Here is a 27,518-nt window from a genome sequence, read left to right on the forward strand (position 1 = left end):
AGGAAGGATATTTTTTTTTCTTATTTTTTATGAGGTAATTGTATTTACTTCCAGATCTACCTGCTTTTTTTTCTTCTTCTCTTACATGCCTATTAAGAAAACTTAACCACATAAAAACTGGTAAATTCTGTAAGCTTAGTTTCCTATCTAAACCATTAGGAGACCGCACTTAACATTTTCTGAATTTTCCCTGGAATGTTTTTTTGTAATTTTTTTTAATTAAAAAATAAAATTCTATTTTTTCCTCTCTGATTTTACTGAGAATATTGTTGCCCCTTACACATGAAAGTAGTGGGTGAGAGTGTTGGCATCTGCAGGACTGAGGTTGCTGCTGTGATGGACTCACTGAGTAATTGACCAAGATGAAAAAGGAACAAAAATATAGAACATCCAGCAGTGTGACATTTCATAACTGGTTAACTGGCAACCTAAATGTTACTGTGTTTCGCTTTTATTCAAGACTGTTAGTACAGAAAAGTAAAATTAATGATTAAAAAATGTGCATGTTATTAAAAATGAGAATTTATATCCATAAGAATTTATCATTTTAGTAATACTTTCATTACAGGTTGACAGTCTTTTTCCCATAGTACAGTCTTGCTAATTATGTTTTCTGAGATGCTCCCTTGCCCACTATGTATGTTTAGTTTATATGCTACAAAGAATTTTTAACAGCACAAACAGGCAAGTGTACTTGTATTTGTGCATGTTATTTTGCAAGGATGTGCTGATTTTACTAAAAACTGTACATGTGCAGCATTTAGAGATAACTGTTGTACAAAGTGGTGGGATTTTTTTTTTTTAAGGATGTGGTCTAAATCCCTACGATACATAAGAGAATGTTGCAGTGAGAATTCTTAAATACACTGTTAAGATGCCCTGACTGGAATAAAAGGCTTTATACAGTGTCAAATACAATTGTGTCACAAATCTAACTTTAACCTGCAAGTAATACTCATTAAAAGATAATGTTCTCTGTCAGTCCTAGAATAACAAACTTGAAAAAATTAAGTCAGTGCTCCTTAATATTCTGAAGTGTTGCAAAATTTTCCAGTGAACATGTGTTAGTCATGCATATGTAAATTTGGGCATGATTCAAAAATATGCTTTTTTTGTAGCACTTCTGTGTGCTGGTTTTGGCTGGGATAGAGTTAAACCCAGCTGGGGTTAAACCACGACATTCTCTGTACGTTTTTTAAAGCTGGATGGAATTCTTTTATAGCCTTACAGAGGACTTCTGTGATGCCAGTATCATGGTTTTATTCGTGGGTTTGGGCTTGGGATTTTGGGGTTTTTTAGATAAAAGTGAGCATTGGTTTATGTAATCTTAAAGATGATTGCAATTAATTTTTTTATTTTCAAATACAGTTCCTAATTTATTTACAAAATTACTGTTTACCTGTTGAGTTGGATTTTTTGATCTCAAAATTGTGGCTACAATATTCTTATAAAGGTATATATTGAAATTGACAGATGTGGACATACATACTAATTTTGAGTGCTAAGAAGGATAGAATATGGAGTACTGTGCTGTTTTAATGTAGAATAACTGCATGTGATATGACTAAACAGATTCTGATATTTTGTTGTTGAAGGTCTTGCCGTGCATGTTGTTCAGCCCCGGTTTTGAGCTTCTGGTGGAGATGTATGTTTCTGACTTAGCATGATTTCAACATTAAAAGTACTATCAGTCATATCTATTTAAATTAAAAAAAATTAAAAAGTGAACATGACAGGTCATAAGGGTGCTGCTTTTCTGAGCACATTTCATGCAGACTGCATGGTTTCTTTTTTCTTTTTTTTTTTTTTTTCCCCCAAGCTGAGACTTCAGAGCTATGCCAAATTCTGAGTCTGTTCTGTGCAAGAGGAGCATGTCAGGGTGGTGTCTCAACTTGTCTGCCTGTGATACAGGACTCTGATAGAGAAGCAAGCGTTATTAAAGCTTTCCTAATGTTTTTAAGTCATAAATGGCTGTCTAGGAGATAGCTCTTGTTTTCATCGTCTGTACAATATTAAAGTCTGATAAATCAAGATTGAGAAGAGGTGATTCCAGTTTAAGATTCTGATACTTAAAAAAACAATTGGACCAAATTTTCATTGCTAAAACTGTTGTAACCATGAGGAGGAAGGAAAAAGTGAGAATTTCTTAAGAGGACAGAAATGTAAGGTTGTTGTGTTTCTCTCAACTGTAGAGTACAGATAAATAAGCAAAACTGGTATAAAGGTAAATTAAAAAGCAAGTCAAGTATTGTCCTCTGTGATGTAGAGAAATTCAACCATATATGTTGGTATTTCCACAAACTCATATCAGGGTAAGTTCAAACTCAAGAGTGTGTTACCTGTTTATTTAAAACTAGTGTCTGTTTTTGTGATACAAAACAGACTGACTGGATATATGCAATCTAATGAATTTATGGGAATCATAGCAATAATGGACTACTTTGGGGTTTTGAGGAGCACTTTTTCTCATAAGCTCTTGAGACTGGAGATCTCAATGTTTAATGTCACTTTCATCACAGAAACCTACTCCTGTCAGTTGTAAATTAGGTAGAGAACAAAGGTGCAGTACTTCAGCCTTTCCAGTTTAATCATGTTTCTTGTGTGCATGTGTGGCAATTAAGGAATTTTGTCCAGCTGCAAGGTGGTAGCATCACTGTTCAGCTAAAAGTGTTTTATACAAAGTAAGATGATAGATTAAACAAGATAATGCTACTATAAGAGATCATTTGCCCTAATACATAATGCACTTAAAAGGCAAAAAACTGAGGCAAAACAAATCAATTCTCATGTGAAACATCGATGAATAGAGTTTTGTGAAACAAATGATGCTCTTTTCCCTTGTACATGAACTACATTGGACTGAGTATGCTAAGTACTATCCTTCTGGTCCTGGCTGCATTCGTACTTCTATAGTATTTCTGGCAGCCCAATGCTGTATTGAATTTATTGAAATAAGAAGTCTGCAGAAGCTCATTCTTTCCTACATCAGTATGGTTAGGTGTCAGTGAGCGTGTGCACTGTATCGTGTGTAAGAACTGTGGAGACTCTTTGCCGTGTTAATTTAGTAACTTTGTCTTTGAACTTTGATCTTAAAAACATTATCATAGTGTTGCATAAACAGACTTTCCTGTATTTATTTTTCTTTTCAATGTTTAGAAGAAATATTAAAATACGTGTGTGGTAACCATATACATTTCTTAAAGCAAAAACTGGCAATTGTTTGGTGTTCCTACAGGAAAGTATGATCTATCAAATTAGTTAATATTTTAATATTTAATAATTATTAATAATTAAGTCATTTATGTTAAAATATTTATCAATTATCCAGTCTTAATTACTATGTAACATTTTAAAGATTAAGAAACATGATAGTGAGTGAATAACTACCAGAAAAAGGTTATAGAGAAAAATACTTCACTTGAGTGTGTGAAATTTTTTTTCTTTAGCTAGCTTTACATGAAATCATAGGCTTGGATTAATGAGCCATTTTTCATTTCAACTGCCCTATCAAACACCTACTCATTAGTCAGCAGCTGAAAGTGTTAGAAGAATGCTCTACATCTGTCACTGGCAGCATTTCCTACCAAACTTGCTTCTACTGAAGCTTGGATAGAATCCATAAAAATAGGATTTAAAATGTGGTATTGTCTTATTTTCTAGACTAGCCTGTCTCTGAATTCAGAGTTTAGATCTCTCTTGAAATGTCTTTTATTATGCCCTTGTTTACAAAAAGAACATTTTGTTCCATTGCACAGGTCTTCATTATAATCAGACCTAAACAGTTTTGCTGCTGCACTGAACTTTTCCCTTCATAAGACCTCTACTGATCAAACATTGAATGCAATATTTATACATGTAAATATGTCAGTGTTTGCTGGATAACTCAAGTTTTAACTCTTAAATGTAATTTTTTATGCTTCATTTCCTGAAAATGACATGTGTGACCTATATAATAAGGCCCCAGACAGGAGTGAGTTTGGTGGTACATGTTAGCTTTTATACAGGGCTTGGTTAAAATAGTGTGCCAATACTTGAAATGAGCTTCTGCAATCTGCACTGAGAAATATGTTTTTGTACCAGATGCTACTCATAAAATACATTTCTTTTAAGGACACTAATACATTTTTTGTGTTGTCCAACTTTCTGAACTCAACATATACCTACTGATTTCCTCACCACCATCCCCCACTTAGAAAACCATTTGAGTATACAATATTGGCTGAAGGAAAACTTGGCACTGTTGAGTCTGTGCACTACAGTGACCATGCAAATATTAGGAAACCCAGATAGAGACAAATCCAATCACGGGCAGATGTTTGCCAATTCCAATTTTAATGAGTTTTTCCTGTACTAGAAGGAGTAAATATTATCAATTTCTCAATGTGGAAGGTAGAATACGATCTTTTGCCATGTTTCAGTCTTAGGAATTCTTTATGGAAGTCAAATGATAGTCCATACCTGTTTCATTTATCCAGGTAAGGATTTTTTTCTTATCTGTGTATTTCTTTTGATAGCTAGGCATTAACATGGTGTTTACTGTGTCCGATTCCTTGAAGAATTTCTTCTTGGCTGTCCTTTGCAATTGAGTCAGAATGTTGTAGAAGCCCAGTATCCTTCCTATTGCTGTGGTTTCTCATCCAGAATGTGTAGTATCCAGTGCCTTTTCTCCCCTAAAACAAAGTGTTCAAGCAACTCATTGTTCAGGGTTGTGAAGAGACCCTTACTTTCTATAGCCTGACGTCATTTGTGAGAATGGTAAGTTTTGCTTAGGCTAGAATCGGAGGGGAAAAAAGTAAATTACTTTGGTCCTACCAGTAAAAAAGCAAGTCATATTTATTTTTGTCCCTCTTTTGGATGGTTGTCTGGTGAACCAGATAATGAAATCAACATGGCTCAAAGTCGCCCTTTTCCTTCTCCTTTTTAACTCTGTTCAGTTTCCTAATCTGGTTCAACCATGCAGCTGCACAAGCCCTTGTACATCTATTTCAGATGGTTGCACACGTGTGCCTCAGAAAGAGGTGGGATTGCAGCAGTAGCCCATACAGACTTAGCTCGGTTTAGGCTGCTATGGAACACAGTCTAAGTTAACAGAAAACCAGCCTGACAATAAAGTGGCTTTCTGTTGGATTAGTGGACTAAACCAACTCAGCTGTGGGTCTCATGACCACTGAAGCAGATGAGAGCAAAATAAAGCAGAGGGAAATGCAGGAAGGGGACTGAAGCAATCTGCAACTAGGATGGCTTAAGTTGCTGAGGAGTAGCAACTTTCAGCAGTTGTGGAATTATGCCTTTAGTTCCCTTAGAGTTTAATCTAACTAACCCCCTCCTCCCCCACTCCAAAAATGAAAAATCCTCTTATAGTTTGAGAGGTAACCAACTTTGTCCAAGGTGTCTTCATGTAAATAGAAGTTTATCCAGTTTTAATTATACGTTGTTGATTCTGTCACTATCAGTTAGAATAGTAGCTAGTTCAGAATGGAAATAAAGGCAACCTTTGGGCAGGTGAGTGGGGGGTTTGGTTGTTTTTTAAATCATAACACAAATGGAATGTTTGTTTTGAAAAAAATACGACAATAAAGAGAATTCACCAGCTATAGTGCTGGACCTTCAATGTAACACATTTAATTATATCCTGAGATCTTTATAGGATTTTCCTTCATTCTCATCATCAGGCAGTTAGAAGTGATGAGCAGGATTCATAGGAAATGTGTAATAGCTACAGTTTTCCTATACTGTCAGTATGGTTTTTTTCATCCATTTAATTCTAAAAATGGGTAGCCGAAGTTAATACGGTTTTTGATTCTCTTGCAACAGAAGTGTCTTCATAAATTTGTTCAAGTAACGTCTTCCTCCTCCCATTGATATTCATTAGCTCCATTCCACTTGCACTAATATTCTTTCCCTCCCCATTAGTAAGTCAATTCCTAACTTGATTTTCTTTGCAATGTTTTTCCAAAATCATGTTGCTCAAAATAATTCAACTGAAGTAAATATTTTTCTTTGGTGGCAAATCAAATATTTTAAGGCTGAAACAAAGGGAGGGTATACAGACTTCCTGGGCAGGATGTATCTCTCAATCTGTACGACTGGTGAGAAGATACCACGTTTTGTTAACAAGCAAGGTCTTACAAAGTTTGAAGTTCTTCAGCTCTGCTAGTGTCCCGTCAGCACACCAGTAATACGCTGAATTATGGCTGTTTGAACCAGTTTCATGGTAGCTTACTAAGTACTGGCCTCAGATATAACACAGTCCTGCAAAGAGGAGGAAATGTGAACAGGGCGTGTGTGTCTTGCAAGAGAAAACTTACTTGAATGTGACTTAGTGTTCTGCCAGTACTGCTAACTCTTTAGTGAAGAACAATGTAGGGGGGTTGACTTTTAAAACACTACCTAAAATTTGCTAATCAGCCTCCAGCTATTCAAGCCATGCTTATGTATAAAATAGGAAATGGCACTTTAACTAATGTGCCCTTTTTGCTTTGTTGTGTTCCAGTACAGTAGTTTTGTGTGCTGTTGGACCAGCAGTCTTCATAGCCATTTTAATCTTTGCAGGGAGTTTCAGAGACAGAAGCAGCAGTTGACATTAAAGCAAAGACACAAGTAGAGAGGAGGAGAGAGAGAGAGAGCAGCTGCCTCTTAAAGATGTGGTTCCCAGATAAACTGGAATTTTAAACCTAATCTTTGCTGCTTCCTACTGCGGCTTATCACCATAGCACAGTCTTTAGATGGGGATAAGAAACAGAATTTGCTTACAAAATTCTGCATATGAAAATGTTGCAAAAATATTATGAGTTCTTCAGTTTTCTCCTTCATCTGTCAAGATCTTGTAGAAAACTTTGTTTGAGGTCAGTCTTTCTTTAGTTTTGTTAAAAGCATATCTCTGGTAGCTTTTTGTTTTAGAACGCTAAAACTCTACATCTAAGGTATACCCAAGGGATATATGGATATAAAACCTGACATTTTTGAGAATACGCCTCCCCTGGTTTTACCTAGACTGGAAGGCCAAATTATTTGAATCTCTCTAGTCTTAGGGAAAAGGTTTAAAAAGGTATTAGAAGTTCATGTAGTCCGTTTTGATGTTCTCAAAAGCAGGTTCATCTACATTTGTATCACTCATTATGTTTGGCCATTTTTGTAAATTATTAGAAAGTTTGCAGTCTCTTATTTTGTTTCACTGTGTTTGTGAGAGGATTTCCTTTAGTATCTAACCTAATCTTCCTTGATGTAGGAGGAATTTACTGTCCATAGTGAATGTAGAAAAAGTAATTCCCTCATCTCCATAATTACTCTTTAAAATGCTTGGATAATTTCAGTCTAGTCCTTCCTTTTAAAAAACCCCAAAACAAGAAAAAAAAACCCAAACAAACCAAAAAAATCCCAGAACCAAAAAAACCCCAACAAACAACCCAACCAGATAGACAAAAAACAAAACAAAAAAAAAAAAAAAAACCAAAACAAAAAAAACCCAAACCAAAAAAACAACAACAACCCACACCACACCAAACAGCAGCTTTTCTTATTTTTTAACTAAGTAATATTTTTTAGATTGGTCATCTTTGGGCTTTCTCGTCAGGTTTACATCCCTCTTCAACTGTGACATCCAGGAGGTACTACTTCAGATCGGACCTTGTCAGCAATCAGTAAATCCAATTGATTTCTTCATGGGTCTAATGAGTAATAGTCCTCATCTTATATCTCAGTCTTTTCCCTTCATTCTATTCAGTAATATACAGTACAGCTCTAACTCATCTTTGACAGTGTATTACTGTAGTGCGATACAACTTTGCTAACCAGGTATCATATGCCCTTGAAACAAAGAAATTAACAGTCAGAATCCAATAGAACTGTTAAGCAGGTATTCTTTTATTGGCAGCGCTGGGGTCACCCTGGGGATTCTCCACCATAAGGGCTCCCAAGAATTAGCAAGGGACATCAGTTTACATACACACAAATCATACATATTCATTAGATTTCCTGGAAAGGGGAGTCTTATGATAATGAGTTCCCAGAATTCATTTGCATAACCCAAGCATGCGTAGTGAAAATAGGGTGAGGGTCTTCGGTGGTCAGGGGAAGAAGTAAGTAGTCTTCTTCACAGTGTTGGCTAGTTGACTCTCTTTCCAGAGCATGCGCTGTGAAGTCCAGGTGTCTCCCTCCTAAGTCAGCAAAATCAGTTTCCCTATAACAGGGTCTCTGTGTCTCTGTGTTAGAGCCCCCCTTAACTCATTCTAGGAGTTGCCCAAGTGCCCACTGAAGGCCTTGAGTCTGCCATCAGTGATTTACGTAGGGAGCCTAACGAGCGTTTCAATCTTACCTAAACAGACAAAGGGACCTAAGGAAACAGTTGAGGAATCAGGAGTCCCTGAGAAACGAATGAAGCAAAGCACAAGCAAAGCTTTCATACATCACATCACAGTTTAGTCTTAATAATTGTTAGAAATTCATTTGTTTGAGCCCTTTCATTCCCTTTCACCCTACAATTTGTTTCTGTTCCAAATTTTCATCAGCTAATTACCTAATTGAATAGTGTCTTCCTTTTTTTTTTTTTATGTATTCCTTTTTTGAGCAGATATAAGTGAGGGCAGTGTCATAGATCAAGTAATTAAATATTTAAAGGTGGCATACTGGTGCAAATAGTATTTGGGGAGAAGCACGGATTTGAAGATGGTACACGCATAACATTGCCTCTTTCTCTGAACATTGCTCCCAGAGGTGCAATACCTAGGAGACAAAATGGTCCTTCAAATAGCTCATTGTAAAAATAAATGTGCAAGTCTCATATGATGAAGAAAAGGTTGCTTGCAGTTTTGTTCCAAATAACTTAAGTAATTGAACTAAAAAGTTTAGAAATTTTTATGCTGTACTTTTTTTTGTATTTCTCGGATTATGCAGCAAAACTATTTTCATACACCTATATATTGGTTCTTAGTGCTGCAATTCTTTGGTCTTTAATAAGAATAGTTACTTATAATTACTGAACTTTCTAGAAATTAAAACCTGACGTTTTCAGTGTCTATGTTTAACCACATTAAGTTGAACTTAAGACAGGGCCATTTCTAGACTGAAAGAAACACTCAGATGAGCATGAAACATGAGATTTTTCATCTCCTGAATGTCTATGTACATATTTTTATTCATAACATATATATTAGCAACCAGTCATAAAACACTTCATGGGAATGATTATGAGGTTTTAATTAAATCACTAATAATAATAATTCAAGGACTTATATCTTACTGTGAACTGCCTTTTAATATGGCTCTTGAAAGCTAAAGTTGTAGATGTTGCCCTTAACGCTGTGTTTTTCCACGGTTAAGCTGAGCTCTTGTTTTGTCATTCTTGGCAACCTTACCGAAGAAAAGGTTACACGTCGGGCTTTTTCAGGAAAGAAAAAAAAAAAAAATAAACGCATGTGCACTTTCTAGCAGGTGCGTAGTGAACATTATCAGTGGGGGAAACAATAGAGCAGCAATAAGCTGCCCCTGGCTCAAGAGAACAAAGGCAAAGGGGGGGGTCGCCTGCCCGGGCCGGGGCTCGGCCCGCTCCCTTCCGCGGCGCGGCGGGAGCGCGGGGGCGGGCGCAGCCGCGCAGGGCGCAGTGACAGCCCCGCACCGGCCTCCGCTCATTTGCGGCCTCCTCAGTGTCATTTTAAGTTGGTGCCGTTAGCCAATGGGGCTCCTCCCGCCCGCTGACATCACTAACTAGCCAGTTCCCTCCAGCTGCAGAGCGCTTCAGTTTCTGTCTTTTTTTAAACTAAAATGGAGGCTGGTTTCTTGCCTTAAGGAATACACTGCCTTGCCTGCTGGAGCCTAGATGTTGACATGTAACAGAGCTGGCAGCAGGATGGTGGTTGACGCAGCCAATTCCAATGGGCCGTTCCAGCCCGTGGCCCTTTTGCATATTAGAGGTGAGTTATTGTGCGTGAGAGAGTGAATCGCGACCCTCCGACGAGCTCATAAATGGCTATTGTGGTGCTCAGATAAGGGGAGCAGGAAGGCCTCTGTAGCCCCGTCCCTCTCGGGTTGGTAACAGCCGCAGTAAAACCTGGGGAGGTCTAAACCCGTGTTCCATTAAATGCGTTTTGGGAAGATTGAAGAATTCGTAGAGGCATTGCATACATAGTTAAAAGCAGGTTTTACTGCTTTCTGCCGTAACTCTCCCATCCCCCTTTCAAGCTGTGCTGATGTCAAAGGATGTGAAGTCACTACCCCAGAAAGGTACTGAGAGGGGGGAGGGAAGGGCCAAGTTATCGCCATACACTTTCTGTAGAATAAGGGCAAACCTTTGGTGTGCTTCAAAGCCTTTTTTGTGTGAATCGGTCAGATAGAGCTTCTTTAAAACCCACTGCAGCTTGTAAAAGAATTGGAAGTGGTGTTGGGGAGGAGGGGGGGAAGAGATGTGACATTTGTTATGAAAATATCCTTTATGTATTCAGAAAGCATTTCCTAGAAGAGATGCGGTTCAGCTTTAACAAGCAAGCTCTTATGTGCCTGTCGCTTTGTGCAATTCTGAATGTTGAATTTCTTCACGGAATATGTTCTTCTTGGTTTAGACAATTAGCGTGTTGCAAATCTACATTTTATATAATTCATGGGGGAAAATACGTGTTGGTGTGACACTTTTGCATATTACTTGAGTGTGTAGCTCTTGTTTTGTATTTTGCAGTTAGTAAAATTTTATGTTACTAAGAGGTTTTTTGTGTGTTTTTTTTAGCTGGCTGTTAACCAGCAAAAGGTTTTTGTTGTTTTAATTTCCTCCTTAAGGTGGTTTTGCTTAAGAACTTTTTATGAAAGCAGAACGTGTATTAGCTAGGATCAGCACACCTTGAACAATGGCATTTATATGCAAGAAACACGGTTGATAGCGGTCTTAATTACCTTTGCTCTTCTCAGTTTTCACTGGCGTAGGCTAGATGTTAGTACTGAAAAGAGTATTTTTTTTCATTAATATTCCATACGCTGAAAAAATTAAGCTTTGAAAGTTTAAAAAAACCCTCAACTGTTCAGCAGCCTGCTCCTTTAAACAGGAGCACTGGTCTTCATGTATTAAGAAATCATGATTGCTCTTTACCTTTTAAAAGAGCCATATCTTCTCTGTCTGAAGTGGGACTGGATGTATTCTAGAAGACTCTAATTTTGGTCTGTGAGTGGGGGGGAAATGCAATAAAATTCCCTTGAGTTAAAATAGGGACTGTGCTTGTTGTCAAGGGAATATCAATGCAACTACCTGACCTGTAGACAGGCCTTTGCTTTTCACTCTGCGCAAATCACCTTAATTCTCTGATAGATGCTGCCTTTTGGAAGGGGAGAAGCACCATCTTTTAAAGGTGCAAGTAAGGAAAAGAAGCCAAGGTTGGAATGAGAATGATGAAATGTTGTAATGGATGAACCTTAATAATCCTTTGTCTCAATACATTAGCAAGGTTCTTGTCAGTGAATTTATCCCTGTTGTTGCTCCAATCAAATACATGATTGTGGAAACAATGGATTTTAAGAAACTGTTCTGAAATTTACTTTCCTTAGACCTAAATTTTTGGTGCACTGGATGGTACAATAGTAAAGTAGACGTTAAGGGGTTTTGTGGTTTGGTTTTTCTGGTGTGGGTTTTGTTGGTTTGTTTTTTTTAATGGGTGATGAGAGTGGATTTTCTTGTAAGCAGTTAAGGAATAACTGGGAGATTGTTTTGCATTTTTCAGGTGGTAGGAACTAAGATGGATCTCTGGTATTATAGCCCAGGGGAGTTTCTTGACACTAGAAGAGGAAAAGCATCTCTTCCATACATACACGTATACAGAAGTTGCTTTGTGTGTCTGTGGGTACCTCATCCCACTAGCTGCTCTGATGTTACCAATACTGCTCCGCCTCCAAAATGAAGCCTGTCAGAACAATACATGCAAAATTAATAGCGGTAAAAATTAACTGGTAACTCTGAAGCCTAATGATACATGTTTAGTGTTTGTCTCAGTGCTGTTTTTACAATTGTTCTTTAACACCATGCAGTATAGGATTAAATTTCTCGTAGAAGTACTCCTCTTTGCAGCTATAAGAGCTAAAACTTCAGTGTCAAAAGGTGGGGGGTGGGTACAAGCCCCTCAATTGTTTCTGGTGGATCTAGTTTGATGTAATAGATAAGGTACTGCTTTATCACCAATTTCATATAATCGTTAAACCAATGAGGTGGTGTGCTGTATTTCATTTTACCCTTATATTGTAGCTACCATATTTGGCCTTAATCTTATTTTTAAAAAAAATGTGAAGCCTTGTGGACTTATACTGTCAGGACTTCTTTCAAAATAAAAACTGCAATCTTACTTTTAAAGTTAATTCTAAAGCATTTTCTGTACCTGGATCATATGGAGTATGTAATGTTTGCAGAATAAAAAGGAAATCTTCTGATTTGGCATGGCATGGGAGCTTGTTCCCCTTCCTCCTGCCCCTCCTGAACTCCTGACAGCTTTATTGTCTGGACTACTTAAAGCTTTGCCAAAGCAACACAGTTGGAAAAATAGATGCAGGTGGTTTTTAAAAACTATTTTATCAGTCTTGTGAATAGGAAATAAGGGTATCATAATCTTACTGACTGCTGTCACTGGTATCTGTACCATCACCAATAAGGAGGAGCAGTAAGTATTTGTAGGATAGGAGGTGTCGGGGCCCCAAATACCCTGTCCTCCAGCAGCTCATTTGGCTGTGGATGCTTAAGGTCATCTTGGATATGGTGCTATGAGAAGTCTTGTTGGGGTTCCCCTTTCACTCAGAAATTGTCTTCAAGCTCAAGCCCTTGGCTTTAGTCATTGCCTCAGCTGGGTTGCACCTGTGTGGTTGTCCAGCCTTGTACCTCACTGATCTTGATCCTGATGCATTGACTACCTGGCTTGGTGTGTCTCTACACTGTGGACTTGTTCAGCAACCACTGGACTGTTGGCTTAGCCTTGATCGCTGTCAGTACACCTGCTCTCCTTTCTTCATTCAGGTACTGTGAAACTATGCCCTTTGTCACAACCATAGACTCTTGGCAGTTGTTCAAGACAAATGTGTAGAAATCAGGTCTGCAGAAGATGACTTTGGACCTGTTGTTGAAAAATACCAAGCGCCAAAAGAGCCTAATCCACACTGAATGCAAATGGTGTGGAGCCATTACTGTATGTTATTTGCTTGTGCTGAAAGCACTGGCTCAGTGAGAGCATTTGGCCTGCTGGGGTAGTGAGCCCTTGGACATTCCACCCGCAACAGGCTTTCCAGGAGATCCGAGTTATGCTACTGCTGCGTTTATCATTCTAGAGTACAAAGACAGTGCATAATGGTCAGCTAAGCTGCTTGCCATTGGTTATCATGGTGAACTGGAAACTTGCCTTGTATTGGAATGATCCAAAGCTTCCAAGAAAATTAGTTTCCGTTTGAGCAGCCGCTATGGCCATGAAATAGCTACTGTCATTTGTGATCCTGGATAGAGACCTGAGCTTGTAGCTGGCTGTGAAACAAATGGTGTAGCCAAAGCAGCTGATTGTGGGATATCTGCATGGAGAGCTCCTTTAGGATCTCTGTGCATAGACAGGTCCCTAGCTGTGAAGGTCACATTAGGACATCAGAGAAGAGGGTATTATTAGGTATTATGAATTTAAGATTTTTACAACAAGGAGGGAAGCAGAGCTGGATGGTGCTTTCAAGAGGCATCTTTCTCCTTATGGAGCCCTTCTGGCAGCTAAATCCCTAGGGTGATGGAAGTGCACTCAAGGCCCTGACAGGAGGATCCACATAAATGAGATGAGGCCTGGGGGAAGGAATTTGATTTCTATCTCAGCACTTCAAGCAAAGAAAGCAGCCGTAAAAGCAGCATGAATCAGGACAAACTTCAGAGTTACCAGTTCATATTTACTGTTGTGAATTGTCTTGCTGAAAACTGCAGCTGTAGTAGAGTGCAGTTACAGGTAGAAGATAATCGTAATTGATTCTGTAGGCAAATTATAAATGTTTATTCTTGGGGGGGGGGGCAGACATTTTTCATTAGGAATACCGTTCAATGCTGTTAAGAAAAATCTCTTAATACTGTTTTATCAGTACACAAGTAGCCCAAAGGCCAGTGTTTTTATGAACTCAAGACACAGATACTTGAACAAAGTATAGGTAAAACTCTGCTCTGATATGCAATGACAGAATTAGGAGAATATAGAAGTTACTTTAGTGGCATAGTCACTGACTGGCTGGGTCTAATAATGCTTGTTCGTGCTTTTCAAAAATTATTTTCAAGATGTTTTGAAAGACATACTGAAAGTTGTGTGGAAGGAAGGTGGGAACACCCTGATATACCGTGTTAACTCAAACTGATGCTTCCTGTAGGCCGTAACCTGTTTCAGGTATCTCATTGTCCATCCCTCTCATCTGCCTTCCAGAGCAGAAGATTTTCTTTTTGACAGATTTGACTTTGTCATTATTTAAGTTACTTTAGACTTTGTGAAAGATTCTTTGACTCTTTTTCAACGATGATGTAAGTGATGTTAACTTTGTCCGTTCTTTTTTTGTGGTCCTTGTATGTATTAATCTTGAGCAAGGGATCATGGAAGGTAGTTCATATTCCATCTTGACTTGGTGCTTTTCTACAGGGCTAAAAACGTCAGTGGTAATGTTTTCATGATGTAAATATCTGAGTATTCAGATAGAAATTTGTATGCTTGTTGAAGTGTAGTGAAAGATCATTGTTCTGTTGGGTTAGGTACTGACACAGCATGAAGCGCGTGGTGGTGGTGTTCTCCCTGAGGTTGGGCCACCTTGTATCTTGGAGCTGAAAAGTTACTGATCCGCGTGAAGTACTGTCAGGTTCTTATAGCAACTAAGTGCTATCTAGCTATTGCAAGGTGCATTTCCACTTACTTTATATTTTCATACTTGGCTATGAAAGGTCAAGTCCCTTTTGACAATGTGTAAACATAGGAAACAACTTTTAAGTGAGCTGCATATTGCATTTAAACCTGAGGTATGCCATTTATTTCTTAAAGAAGAAAAGCTTCGCACTTTCCTTTAGAAAGAACCCAGCATGTGTTTCTTTTTCTTGAAAAACAGTTGACCTGAAGATACTTTTGTCTAACCATACTTGCTGAAAATCATGAAGACTCTTGCTTTGCAGGAATTGTTTGAGCTTAAAAAAAAAAAAAAAATCCATTTTGTAACTAAATGGGAAGGAGAGGCCAAAACTTACATTTCAGAAGTAATACAGAGCAAATTCAGCATGCAGAATGGTAGCCATTAAATTCATGATGTACAAAAGGGGGCTGAAAGAACTGGGTTGGTTTGGCCTGAGGAAGGGAAGGCTAAGGTGAGATCCTTGTCTTTAACTAATGGGAGGGTGTAGAGGACAGAGCTAAGCTCTGAGCTCAGAGGTCCACAGTGACTGAGTAAGAAGTAACCAAAAGGAGTTGCAACACAAGAAATTGCAATTGTATACAGGGAGAAAAAATTTTCACCATAAATGTAGTTGAACACTGGAACAAGATTCCAAAAGGGGCTGTGAAATCTCTGGGCTTGGAGATACTTAAAACTTGACTGGACAATGCCATGAGCAGCCAGGTGTATCCAGCTCACCCTGCTTTGAGTGGGGAATTAGACTAGCAGAAATGAGACTGTCCCTTCTGGTGAAAATTATTCTATGATTCTGTCATCCTTTGCGTGTGGGACTAAAAAATCACTGGCTTTACAATATATTACAATAACAATTTTAATGTACTTTTAAAAAACTCAAAAAGCAATATTCTTATTGTAAACTTTTTTTTTCTTTTCAGTTACTAAGATAGACTTTTTAGTATGTTTGGTGCCAGCCTGCCTATTAGTAGTACTTTTACCTCTGTGTTAACTCTCAGTTTTCGGGTTACGGTGCTTTAAGTGGTTCTTACCATGTTTTGGCAAACTGTTAAGGACAGGTGACTGAAACTACATGCAGTATTAAAAATACTAGCTCAGCAAAAGGATGGTTTGTTCATTTCTTAATATTCTGTTAGGAGCTCAGCAGTAGTAAAAAACCTGTGGCAGGTATGTGTTTTTTACAGAACATCCATAACTCTAGAAGTATGTTCCAAAGCATGAACTCATAAATGTACACAGTCAGCTATTTCACCATGTTACTTTACATTTATCAGCTTTTGGAAAGATCTAATAGATCTAATTCATTTACTCAGTATTGTGAGATTTTTCTGTAGCTCTTTTTAACAAGCTTTAAACTGACAATGAATACAGCATTAACAAACTGTGACCTTGCTATTCATCTTCTGTGGTGTTTATGAAAATGTTGAACAGTGTAATTTCTACCACAGATCCTTACAACGTGTTTCTGGTAATCTTCCTGCATTATAAAAACATTATGTTAAAAGTCTAAAGATCGAGGGTTCACTGTGATTTACCAACTTTCTAATACTTTCCAATAACTTGATAAATTTCCAACATAATTTTCTTTACATGTGCTCAGTTTGCCTTTTTTGGGGGTATTAGTGTTTTATTATAGTCTGAAACTGGCCTATGCTGATCATGAAAGCATACCTAAAACTCTGTCACCTTTCATGCTACTTTTTTTTTTTTTTTTTTTGCTGATAGTGTATACTGCAGTGGAAAATGAATCTATTTTATTCCTTCTGTATTTTCCTTGTAATGATAATCTTCACCTTCACATGCATCTTGCATTTTCCACATAAGTAGGTATTTTTAAGGGATGATAAATTTAACTGGTCTGAGCATGTATGTTTATTTAAATATTAATTTTCTTTAATCCTTCAACACATTTAGATTTAGTAAACATTTAACATACAGTGACTCTTTGTTGTGAGAAGTGAGTAAAATCTTCCTGGGAAGAAGGATGCATAGAGTAGACACCTCAATTTTTTTTCAGAGATGCTTCCATCACAATGATGAGTCGTGCTAATCCTCCTTCAGTGAATTTAAATTAAAAAATTACAGCTACTTGTAAAATTGCAAGTTGTTTTTACTGTTGTGGAAAAATTCATGTGCAAAAGACTGTCAAAACTTTTTTCACCCCTGCTAATTCAATAAATGGGATTTCCCATGGCCAGCACATGTTATCTGTCCTGCTTGTAGGTCATAGTTGGTGTTGGTTTTGGATCAAATGGATAAACCTCAGGTAAGATTTAAAGGAGATAAAAATGCTTGTTCTCCCCTTTTTTCACCCACATGAGCCAATTATAATTGGATAATCTGAGGAACCAACTGTGTGTTTGGGCTGGTACCCGTGCCTTCCTACCAAGCCACCCAGACTCCGTTGGTACTCAGCCTGATGCCTGGAGCTCATAGTCATCCACCTTGTGCAAAGTTTCCTATATCCTCATAACACGTTCTCAGCCACTGCTGCTCTTTAACATTGCTTAACCAGCTGTACACTGAATCGTTAGCTTTGAAACCCATCCACTGTTCCTTTCTAAAAGTGTTGCCTGAAAAAGGAGAAATGAGCCCATCTTCCTCAAGAACAAGCAGCAGTTCCATTCTCAATGAACCTAGGCCTCTCCTATCGGTAGGATTGTGAAATGCTTACTTAAGAGTTTCATCAGTGAGTATTAGATAATAATCTGAATTGTCAAAGGACTGGTATTGGTACAAATGACTGTGTTACCGTATTGCCTCTTGTGTGATTTTGCTAGGTTTTTTTCAAAGTACATCCATACATAGCCCCGGTGCATAGCCAGACATAGACTGATGGTTTTTTACTGGTATATACTGAAGCAACTCATGCAGAGCATTTTTAATACTTGACCAAGAGCAGATTTGACAGAGATTGCTTAGTTATCACTCCTGCTGCATTTAACATGGTGACATGCTTATTAACTCTACACTTCCTGCACATCCCTTTGTATTGGAGGATGTATTTTACCTTGTTACTGCTTTTACTCTGTACGCTCTGTCATTTGGTCATTCCTCTTACTTCACTTTGGGTTGTTTTTACCTTTGTATAGATCCTTTGCCCATGTGAAGAGTGTATGTGTAAGTTTTGCTGCTGGAAACAATGAGGATTTGAAGTGTTCACACTGTACTTAAAATCCTCTAAGGGTATGACTGTAAAACGTCTGGAGGGGACTTTTTGTTGAGCTGAAAATTCCGTGAAATTATAGGACGGTAGTCAGCTGGAATTTTTAAGTTGCATTTATTGACTCATGGTATAATTTGCACACCCTTTCAAGCAAAATTGTATTGGCCTAAGTTCATATTTTCCCAAATTTTTATTTGCATATAAAAAAATCTTTGGTTTCATGATTGTTGGTATGAAATATATTTTAAGATTAAAATTCAGTGTCATCTGTTTCTGAGGAAAACTTTTTCCATTTATGTTCAAAGCTTTTAATAAATAATTTAAACTTCTGTGGAGTCAGCTAATTCTCTCCACGTGCTGTCAAATAGTGTTAGCTACTGAAACTGCATTGTAAGCCGTGCAGGTTAAGTGACCACCATCAATATTTAATAGATACGGAAATATTTACATCATACGCAGACAAGATGTTCCTCTGGTGGAGGTGGCTTTTATGTTCTAACCTTTGTGTCAGAGGTAAATACCCTATACCAGTGAAAGTACAGTCTTGTCAGCCTAACAGAGCTGGTACTTGGGCAGGGTACTTGGCTTCTGCCCACATGCTTGTGTCTCAAGTGACAAAACTTGAGTTAAAGGATGCTCTGATTGCATGAGATCTTAAAGCCACATCCGCACCTCTTCTAGTCAATTCCACTTAATGCACATACAAATCATGTAGTATCTTTTCTGCTATAACTTGCCAATTAAGTTTTCTTTTTCACATGTGGTTAAAATTAGGGGTGGTGTCTGACTCTGGATTGTTATCGGTAGTGGAAGTGAAAGTTTTATGTCAATTTTCATAATTGCTCTTGTTACTGATAATGATCTGAATTTTATGAAGTAAACATTTTCTTTTAAGTTATATAAAGAAAAAAGATACATAAAATGTAAAATGTAAAAATGAAGTAAAATTATTAATTTGGAACTTAGAGTTTCTAGTAGTCTACTAATTTGAAACACTATTTCATTTTGAGGAGCTTTATGGAAGGTTTTTAATTTGCATTTTTTTGGAGTAAAGCTGTCAGCTGTGTGGCTTCACACAGCCTCTAGAACGAAATTCTCATATTGCCTTTGTATTTAAATTGAAAGCCAGTGGTGTTTCAAAGGTGTCCTGTGTTCTTTCAAGCCATGTTGGAAAGAAAGCTTGAACAGAATTGATCAAAGCTTGAAATCCTGTAAGTAGTATAAGGAAAAATTGTGTTGTCTGTCCTTTGAGTGTAATAAGTTTTTCTTCAAAAATATTTCCCAAACTATAACTAGTCTTAACACTAGAATCTTTCTTCTGACCTATTCCCAGAGTATTTTAATATCTTTTGCTCCTGTTACACCTAATCTTCTATATAAAGTATCCTAAAATCCAAAAATTGATGCACAGGGGTTTTTTTGAAGACTGTTAAAAGTTATTTGCATGCTATAAAAACTTCTCTGTTGTTGTTGTTCCAGTAGGAAATTAAGATCTTACTGACCTTTGAATCAGAATAAAGACATCCTCTCTAAAGTAAAATTTTGAGCATATACTTCACTGCATAACTTTTCTCACTCCCTCTTAATGGAAGCCCAGTATTCATTGATGTAGCTTAAGGGGTAAGGAATCCTAAAGCTTATTTTTAAATGGAAGAATTAAAATAAATTGTTTTCATTGCACATCTAAATCTCTGTTTAAAAAGAAAATTTTAAGTAAAATTAATATTTTGGGAAATGTGCTGGGAGATGTCTAAACATGTCTGGGGCTTCTGGATGTGCAGTAGTGGGTCAGTGTTGGATTCATAGCTAATAAAGCTAAGCAACTTGTTTGAGCCCTGTAAATTTACAGATTTGTTGGAGTCTCCCATTTAAATGTATTATTTAATGAAATTCTCCACTCTTCTGTGTGGGAGGAGTGGAAATTTGGTGCAAGTTACCAGCAGAATGTTGTCTTTTCTGGAAGCTAAGCAACATACTCTTGTTAGGGACACTGTTGCTGATAGGTACAGTTTCTGTTCTTACTAGAATTCCTTTGTGAGACTGAAGATTAGTTTGACTTGAAGGAAAGGTACATTCATTGTTTTCCTCATATTATCAAAATAATGTTGGATTGTGCAGGAATGATTACTGAGGTAAATGGAAAATTATTAAGCACTTAATTTCTGACAAAACATGCAGGTATCTTATATTTTTAATCTTATTATGATATGATTATGTTGAAAGCACATATTTTAGTACACTTTGAAATGGGCATAAGTGGCTTTCTACTATACTTGAGTCAAAACTTTCCTTACTGAAAGGTAGTTTTAATTTCCCAGCAGGGAACTGCTGGTAATTGGTAGCATTTGAAGTGATTGTTGTTAGCATGTGACATGGCCAGCATTGGGTGCTAAGCAAGTTATTGAGCTAGCTCTAATATTATTTTTCTTTCTTCTTCCCAAAACGTTGCTGTCATGCTTGACCATTTCTTTTAGCTGTGTCACATCAGAAAAGGTGCCTGAATTTCACAGGCATACGGGACTGAGGAAGTGTTGCTTATGCTAAAAAGTTAGGAAAACTATGCACTGAATTAGAAAGTAGGATTTTTCAGGGAATTTAAAAAAAACCCAAACACCACCACCCCACCCCACAAAAACTAAAACCAAACCAACCAAAACCCCACACACAGGGAATGCGACTTACTAGTAGAATTTATTAGGAAATTGCTCTCCAGAAAACCACAAAAAAACCCTGGTAGTATTTGATGATACTTTGGATATCTTGTAATGGCTGATAGAAGTTTTAATGCTATATGGTGATACGGGTTGATTTTAATTGTTGATCATCCATTCAGGACCTTAGTTTGCATCTCAGCTCGGTTACCTGAACTGTTAAAGCTCTTCCTGTGAACAACAGACTTTTGAAAAGACTTACCCTATTCCCCATCCTATTTCTAATTTTGTAAAGAATGGAGAATGTAGAAAGCTGATTCGGTGTTGTCATCAAGGAAAGGTTATGGAAGTTTTGTTAATTAAAATAAATGTTAGATTGAGACAAACTGGAAAGTGCATGCAATTGTGCTTATAAATAACTTAACCAGAGTTCTTTCATGGGGGCTGAGCATTTGGTTTAGGTTGCATTAGGGTGGGAGATGCTAAAGTTTGACTGTAGAAAACCGTGGGGGCATTTCTTCATGCTTTCTCATCTATTGTGTCATCTTTCTAAGCCAACACAGGACCCAGCATTCTTCAGTGAATTCTTGTGATACCTGTTAATAACTATTGTAAATGTCATCATTAAATTCAGCTGTTTTGTCATTCAGAAGCATCCAACAGAAAGCAAGCAGTAACCCCTGGGGTTTATGTACAGGGAGTGAGGAGAAGCAGCAGGCTGATATGCTTTGGGGAAGTAACCAAGTTATTTTACATTTGGGCAGTTGATTGTTCCTTGAATGATATTTATCGTAGATGTGTGACAGGTAACATTGATTGGCAAGTTACGGACACTAGTGAGTGGTATCTGATTAGAATTATGGGTTGGTGTGTGCAATTTGGGTGCTTATAGCAGATGGTTAGGCTTCATTAGCTGATACTTACTTCAACCAAGTGTTCATGGGTTTCTTTAGTTTACTTAATACAAATCTTCTGGATTACACCATGCACATGTTCTGTAGTGTAACTGAAGTCTGGTCTCACCACAGCAGTTCTTCATTTTTTCAGAGAGACTGTTATATATATATTTAAAAGCAATTTTAAAGTTTTCAAATGCAGTTGAAGATGAGGCATAATAGGTTTGTTTTTACACCATGAGAATGGATTCAAGTACACTGTAAAGGCTAGGAAATTGAGGATTTCTCTCAAGTTTCTGTAAGTGCTTTGTGTTTAAAAATTAGTTTTGCTGTCATATTAACTGTATGTATGCCAAAAATCTGTACTGAGAGTTCTTTCTATTTGGTTTCTCTCTTCCCTTGTTAAGGCAGGTTTTTCTTCAGTTGTCTATTTGATTATCCTCCTTGTCATTTTTCTCCCTGATTTTCAGGTGGAATTTTTATTTCACTAGCTCAAGCCCATTTCTGCTTGTTTCACTTGTCATTTCTTGTATAAGCATTCCTGTTTTCCTCTTTATGGTGCATTGCCTTTAAAGTATTTATACAGTTATCACTTTTCACTTCCTATTTTTAAACATCTTACTATAGTCTAAAAGTCCTTATTTCTCTTAAATATTATTACAAATATATTCTCAAGGTTTCTTAAAATTTCATATGGCTTCTAAGAAAATAGTTGACTTCTGATAAAATTCTTTGTAAAGCAGGAGCTTAGGTACAGGGTGGTGTTGGTCCACTTTTGAAAAATCATTAGATAATTAGGTGCACAGATTATTCACTGTTGATCTACTTTTATCATCATTAGACTTATGATATACACCTGGAAAATATGTTATTGGAAGTAATTTTGGTGCCTCAGGTTGTTTAGTATGTAAAAATTATGCCAAATAGTATAAAGTGACAGCAGGCTTTTTTTCCACTTCATTACCAGTTAGTCCTTAAAATCTCCTATCTTAAAATCTTTGACAGTTAAATGTCATTACTTAGTTTCTCTATCCTCAAAACCACAGTGTAATTTTATAGTTAGGAGATAGCTGCCACCAGCAATAGCCTTCAGCACTGGATTCCCCAATGACTGCAGCTTTCAGGGGAGATTAGTGTTGTGAAGCACCTGTTTTGAGCTTCACTCCAGGACTGACAAAACATGTGCTTCACATTCCTTTCAGGGTCTCTTAAAATGTGGGGGTTTTGGGTGGCAGCTTTTTTTTTCCTGTTGCTGTTTAATTTGTCTTATAATGGTTCATTTGATACTAACAGCCCTTCTTTTTTTCCCATTAAATGGAAGAATATATTGCTTTAAAAGTCTCATAATCCAATGAAAAGCCAATCATCTGAATGAAAATTCAGCCAAGAGATTTCTTATATAGAAATCAAACATTTTAAATGTTGTGTGCCTTTCTACTTAATGAATTCCAACATGCACCTGCCTCCCCCCTTTCTGCTTCTGTAGCATGATTAAGACTAGTTTCATACAGAAGCTGTCATAGGTGAAATAACTTCTTTTAATCTTAAATGGAGTTATGGCTAGATCCAGACTGCAGATCAGCATGGAAGCAGTAGCACTGCTATTGCTTTTATTGAAAAAATAAAGCTTGAATATTCACTACTAACAAGGACTTGTTTGCTGGAAATAAAACTTCTTTAAATAAAACCACTGGAGTACCTGAATATCCAAAAATTTTAACTACTTGAAAATAAAGTGAAATGCACCTTGCTTTTGAATCCTAGGTAGAAAATGTGCCACATATGTATGATTTTAAGTATTGTTCTCAAATCTTATTTTCTATCAATATACAGGCAAGTAGTTCTTATATTTTGGGTGCCAGTCTTTTTCAGGTGCATTACCAAATGTGAAACAGCAGCAGTTAGGAACAGTGCAGTTTCTCCAAATGCAGGGAAATGAAAAGCAGCTTTTATTTCCAGCTACAAATTTGTGTTATCGGAAGAACAGCCAAAAAGTATTTCTGGCAGCAGCTCAGTTCCTTGAAAGCGAAGGAGTGGACACAGTGCATAATTACAGTTGGTTCTCATTTTCCCCCCCTCTTCTGAATGCCCAGACTGCTACTGAGTGTCACTGTGCTGCATAAAGGCGGCTGATGCAGGCAAGGGTCATGCTTTGGAAATTTCAGTATGCTGCCCAAGTACTGCTTGAGATTGGGAAATTCCCTTGTGCATCCACCTACCATTCTCAGCTCACCTTCTAACTGGCCTAGAACTGTTACAATAGCTGGTCGGAATAGTAATTGTTTTCTTGTAAACCTTAGGGAAGCTCAAGTACCTGTAAAATATTTTTAATTATTGATCAGGAGTTGTTTGGGAATCATGAGCTTTGTTGTTGTAGGTCTGACCGAAAGTCCATCTAAAGTGTCCTGTTTCTGACAGGAAATGTGTTGTTTCAAGAGACCACCTCAGAACTGTTAAACTACTCTGTAGGAGTGTTTACAGGTATAATACATGGTAATTAGAGAAGGACCTTAAACTTGCAGCTCAGTTCTTTTGGAATAAGCCTGCATTCTTTTATGACACTTTACATTGCTTACATGTGCATCCTTTTATCTTTGATAGTGGGATAACGAGGGGAAGCTTGCTCCTCTTCTGTGACACTTAAAATGTTTATAGATCATGTTCTCTTGCGTCTAATACAAGCACTCTGTTTTTCCATGAGTGTTTCTGTGGCTTTGGTTGCTGTGGTCATTTTTCTTGTTGATCCTTCTACAGGATCAATGATGTTCCAAAGAAAACAATATAAACAGCGGTATGCTTTATGTATTTTCTAGTCCAATGTATGCATACAACAATATCTTGCCTGCTTTGAGTTATCCGCAGCCAAACTCCCACTCCCAGGGTTGCTAGTTATACTGTAAAATGTATTGCATATTGTATATAATTATAGTACTTTCTTATATTCCTCGAGTTTATTTTTAAGTGCTGCTAGAAGTAATAGCTTTAATTAAACTTTTCCAAGCATGAATTGGAAGACTACTTCCCTCTGCCACCCCCTTATTTGCAACATCATGTATTAGGATAGAGTACTGTTAACTGGGAGAGTGTCATCTCTAAGTAGTGTTAATTATTGTCACCATGATTTCAGTAAAATCAGTGAAACTGTAACGAGTTTGTCAAATAATAGAAATGCAGTAAAAATTAAGTTCTCTAACACAGAAATGTATTCCTTGCTGTGGATTAAGATAGTAATTTTTGTTTCAAAATAAAACTGAATTTTATAAACATTAAACAAGCTTTTGTAATCTTCTTTCTAGTTTTCTGTGATTGTCTTATGTTCTTCTCTTTTTATGGACTTGATCACTGGTTCTGGAAAAAGTGCCAATTCTGGTAAATCCATGTTTCGACAGATTATGTCCTTTTTCCCATGCTTTGCAGCCTTCATGTCTGGCAATTTCCATTTTTCTTACTTCTTATTATTCTGAACTCTTCTTATTCTGTGAAAAAATGCTGCAATGGTACTGTCAAAACATTGCAAGAGACTGGACTCCCCTTGTTGAAGTACAACTGTACATAGTGCAAATTACAAAACTTCACTAAAGCTTTAATGCTGCTTGCTTTTCCAATGGACATCAAATTTCAAATACACTAGTATGTGCTTTTGACCAGCAGAAGGGACCATGTTATCAATATTGATATGTTCTGAGTAGCACCCTAGTTGACAGTTAGATGTCGTTTTTCCATATCATCAAAAACCCTAGCCCTTCAATAGGTTTGCAGACTCATTTCATAAGACGTACTGTCTACTTGCAAGCAGGAGTCAACTTACGTACTCTGGCTTTTGCTCTACACCTGTGTCTTAAAGAAGCAGTTACTTTTAGCATGTGATTTTTAGTTAGTCTTTTTTTTTCTATGACTTTGTATTTGCACATGCTGCTTCTCTGTGTGGTGGTCTGTGTATTCTTTGACTTAAATGTCTGTGTGTGTTCCTCTATGAAAAAAATCTAGCTGCTCATTTAAAATGAGAGGAACTTTTTTTACTGATGTGTGTGTATATAGCCTGACTGGTAGCTATGGGTATCTGATAGTTCTAAAGAAAAAAGAGCTATTTTTCTTTTACTGAAATGGGGAGCTGTCAGCTGAGCAAAACTGGTACCTCTGCTGAGCCTTTATATATATGAGCAAGAAAGTGCTCACACAACTGAGATGAATTTTATCTTCTGTGTGTATTTTCTGCAAATTATCAACCATGTCTCCTGTTTTTTGCTTTCAAAATGATGTAATGTAGTGAGTTTTACTGACCACAAATTGTGTTTTGTGGTAGAAATTGTATCAACTGTTCTTCCTGTCAGGACATGACCTAAAACCTTTAAACTTCTAGGTTTATTTCAGTTCAAATCTGTACTAGAAAACAGCTGTTTTGTGTGACATCTCTGGGTCACCTACTTACCCTGCCTTGCCTTTTGTCCTCCATTCAGCAACTATTAAGTTACACCACTGTCACAGAAAAATTGGCTTCTGTGAAAAAGATAGGGGATGGATAAATCATCAGTGTCCAGTGATGACACAATTACAATACCAAACTAAAAATCTAACTTTTAGATTTGAAGGAACATGAAAAATGTTATTCAGAGAACAGTAAGTTCTTTGTAGTCCTACAATGTAAAAATGTTCATGTATCATACAATACTGAATGTATGTTCAGGCGCTTAACAACTGAATTTCAGTGGTTTCTGTTTTATTGTTACTTTTTCTATTTCTAATTTTCTTAAACCAGGCAAAATTTGTTCTAATATGAAGACAGGAAAAATCTTGATTTGTTAGAATGTAACTCTGTTTCAGTTCTTTAGCAACACTGTACCTTAGGGAAAAAAAAAGGTGGTTTCTCAGAGTGCTATAGTCTGTTGGTAGCTCCTGCATGAAGAATGATGCTGAGAAGCAAGCGAGGATGGAGGGAGGACAGTTACTACAGTTTGTTTGCAGTGAGCTCATTTACCTTTAACTCATGGTAAGAACCACTGAAGACCTGCCTGAAGCTTCCAAGAAATTGTATGAAAACCAAAGTCAACTGTTCGAATTTTAGAACCAATTATCTGTGTTCTGCTAAGGCAGCGGTAGCTGAGTACCTGGTCTTTACCTGGCTGTTTCAAAATGAGATACGGACTGAAAGTGCTGCCTTTCAGAGAGTTTGAGATACTGATACAGTCTGATAATAAAAGCACAGCTGGTATCAGTTACACAGTGGAAACAAACATATTCTATACTTACCAGCAAGTTTATGTGACAAGGCCACAGTCTAAGATGGTGTTGAAGATTTTAAATTGAATAGCTACTTCTCTATCAATACTCTTAAACCAGAAGGGTTAGAGCTTTGTTGTGGTTTGAGCTTAGAGGGCAACTGCACAGCACGAAGCTGTCCCTTCCCCACAGCGCTGTGAAGGACAAAAGGAATCAAAAGGCTCATGAATTGAGATAAGGACAGGGGGAGGGTGGCTTACCCATTAGGAACACAGGCAAAAGACAGGTTCGTTAGGGGAAGAAAAAGAGCATCACTTCAAATCACTAACGCCAACAATGCTTAACACACAGAATGGGACGGTGAGAAGCATTACCATATCTTAATTTCCCCCCACGCCTCCCTTCTTCCTGGCCTCAGTTTTGTTCCTTATATTTCCACCTCCTTTCCCCAGCGGTGCTGTTTCTTTCTCCAAGGTGGAGGGAAAGCAGTCTTCTGCATTCTTCCCCCTGCTCCACATGGCTCCCCTCTCATGGGAGACAGTTCTCCACAGACACTCTGCCGTGAGTCCTCCCCACGGGATGCATTCCTCTCGAGATGCTCTGGCGTGGGTCACCCTGCATGCCGCAGTCCTCCCAGCACTGAACTACAACAGTGGGGGCCTCTTCCCATACAGACTTGGCCTCCTTCGGGTGCAGCCACCTGCTCCGGTGTGGGGTCCTCCACAGGCCCCAGGT

General features: G+C 37.6%; 1 protein-coding gene across 3 annotated transcripts in view; it reads left to right on the forward strand.

Moving 5' to 3' along the window:
* PPP2R5C (protein phosphatase 2 regulatory subunit B'gamma) overlaps positions 1 to 27,518 on the forward strand; it is an 85,344-nt gene that overhangs the window by 20,601 nt on the left and 37,225 nt on the right. Inside the window, exon 2 of one of the 3 annotated variants that reach the window (XM_074868794.1) lies at positions 9,785 to 9,908. The exons of the other annotated variants lie outside the window; for them this stretch is intronic. Coding sequence (XP_074724895.1) covers positions 9,815 to 9,908 — 94 coding nt within the window. The 5' untranslated portion in view covers positions 9,785 to 9,814. The remainder of the gene's footprint in view (positions 1 to 9,784; positions 9,909 to 27,518) is intronic. 3 annotated transcript variants of the gene reach the window in all.

The sequence above is a fragment of the Strix uralensis genome, chromosome 4 (assembly GCF_047716275.1).
Source record: "Strix uralensis isolate ZFMK-TIS-50842 chromosome 4, bStrUra1, whole genome shotgun sequence".
Lineage (NCBI taxonomy): Eukaryota > Metazoa > Chordata > Aves > Strigiformes > Strigidae > Strix > Strix uralensis.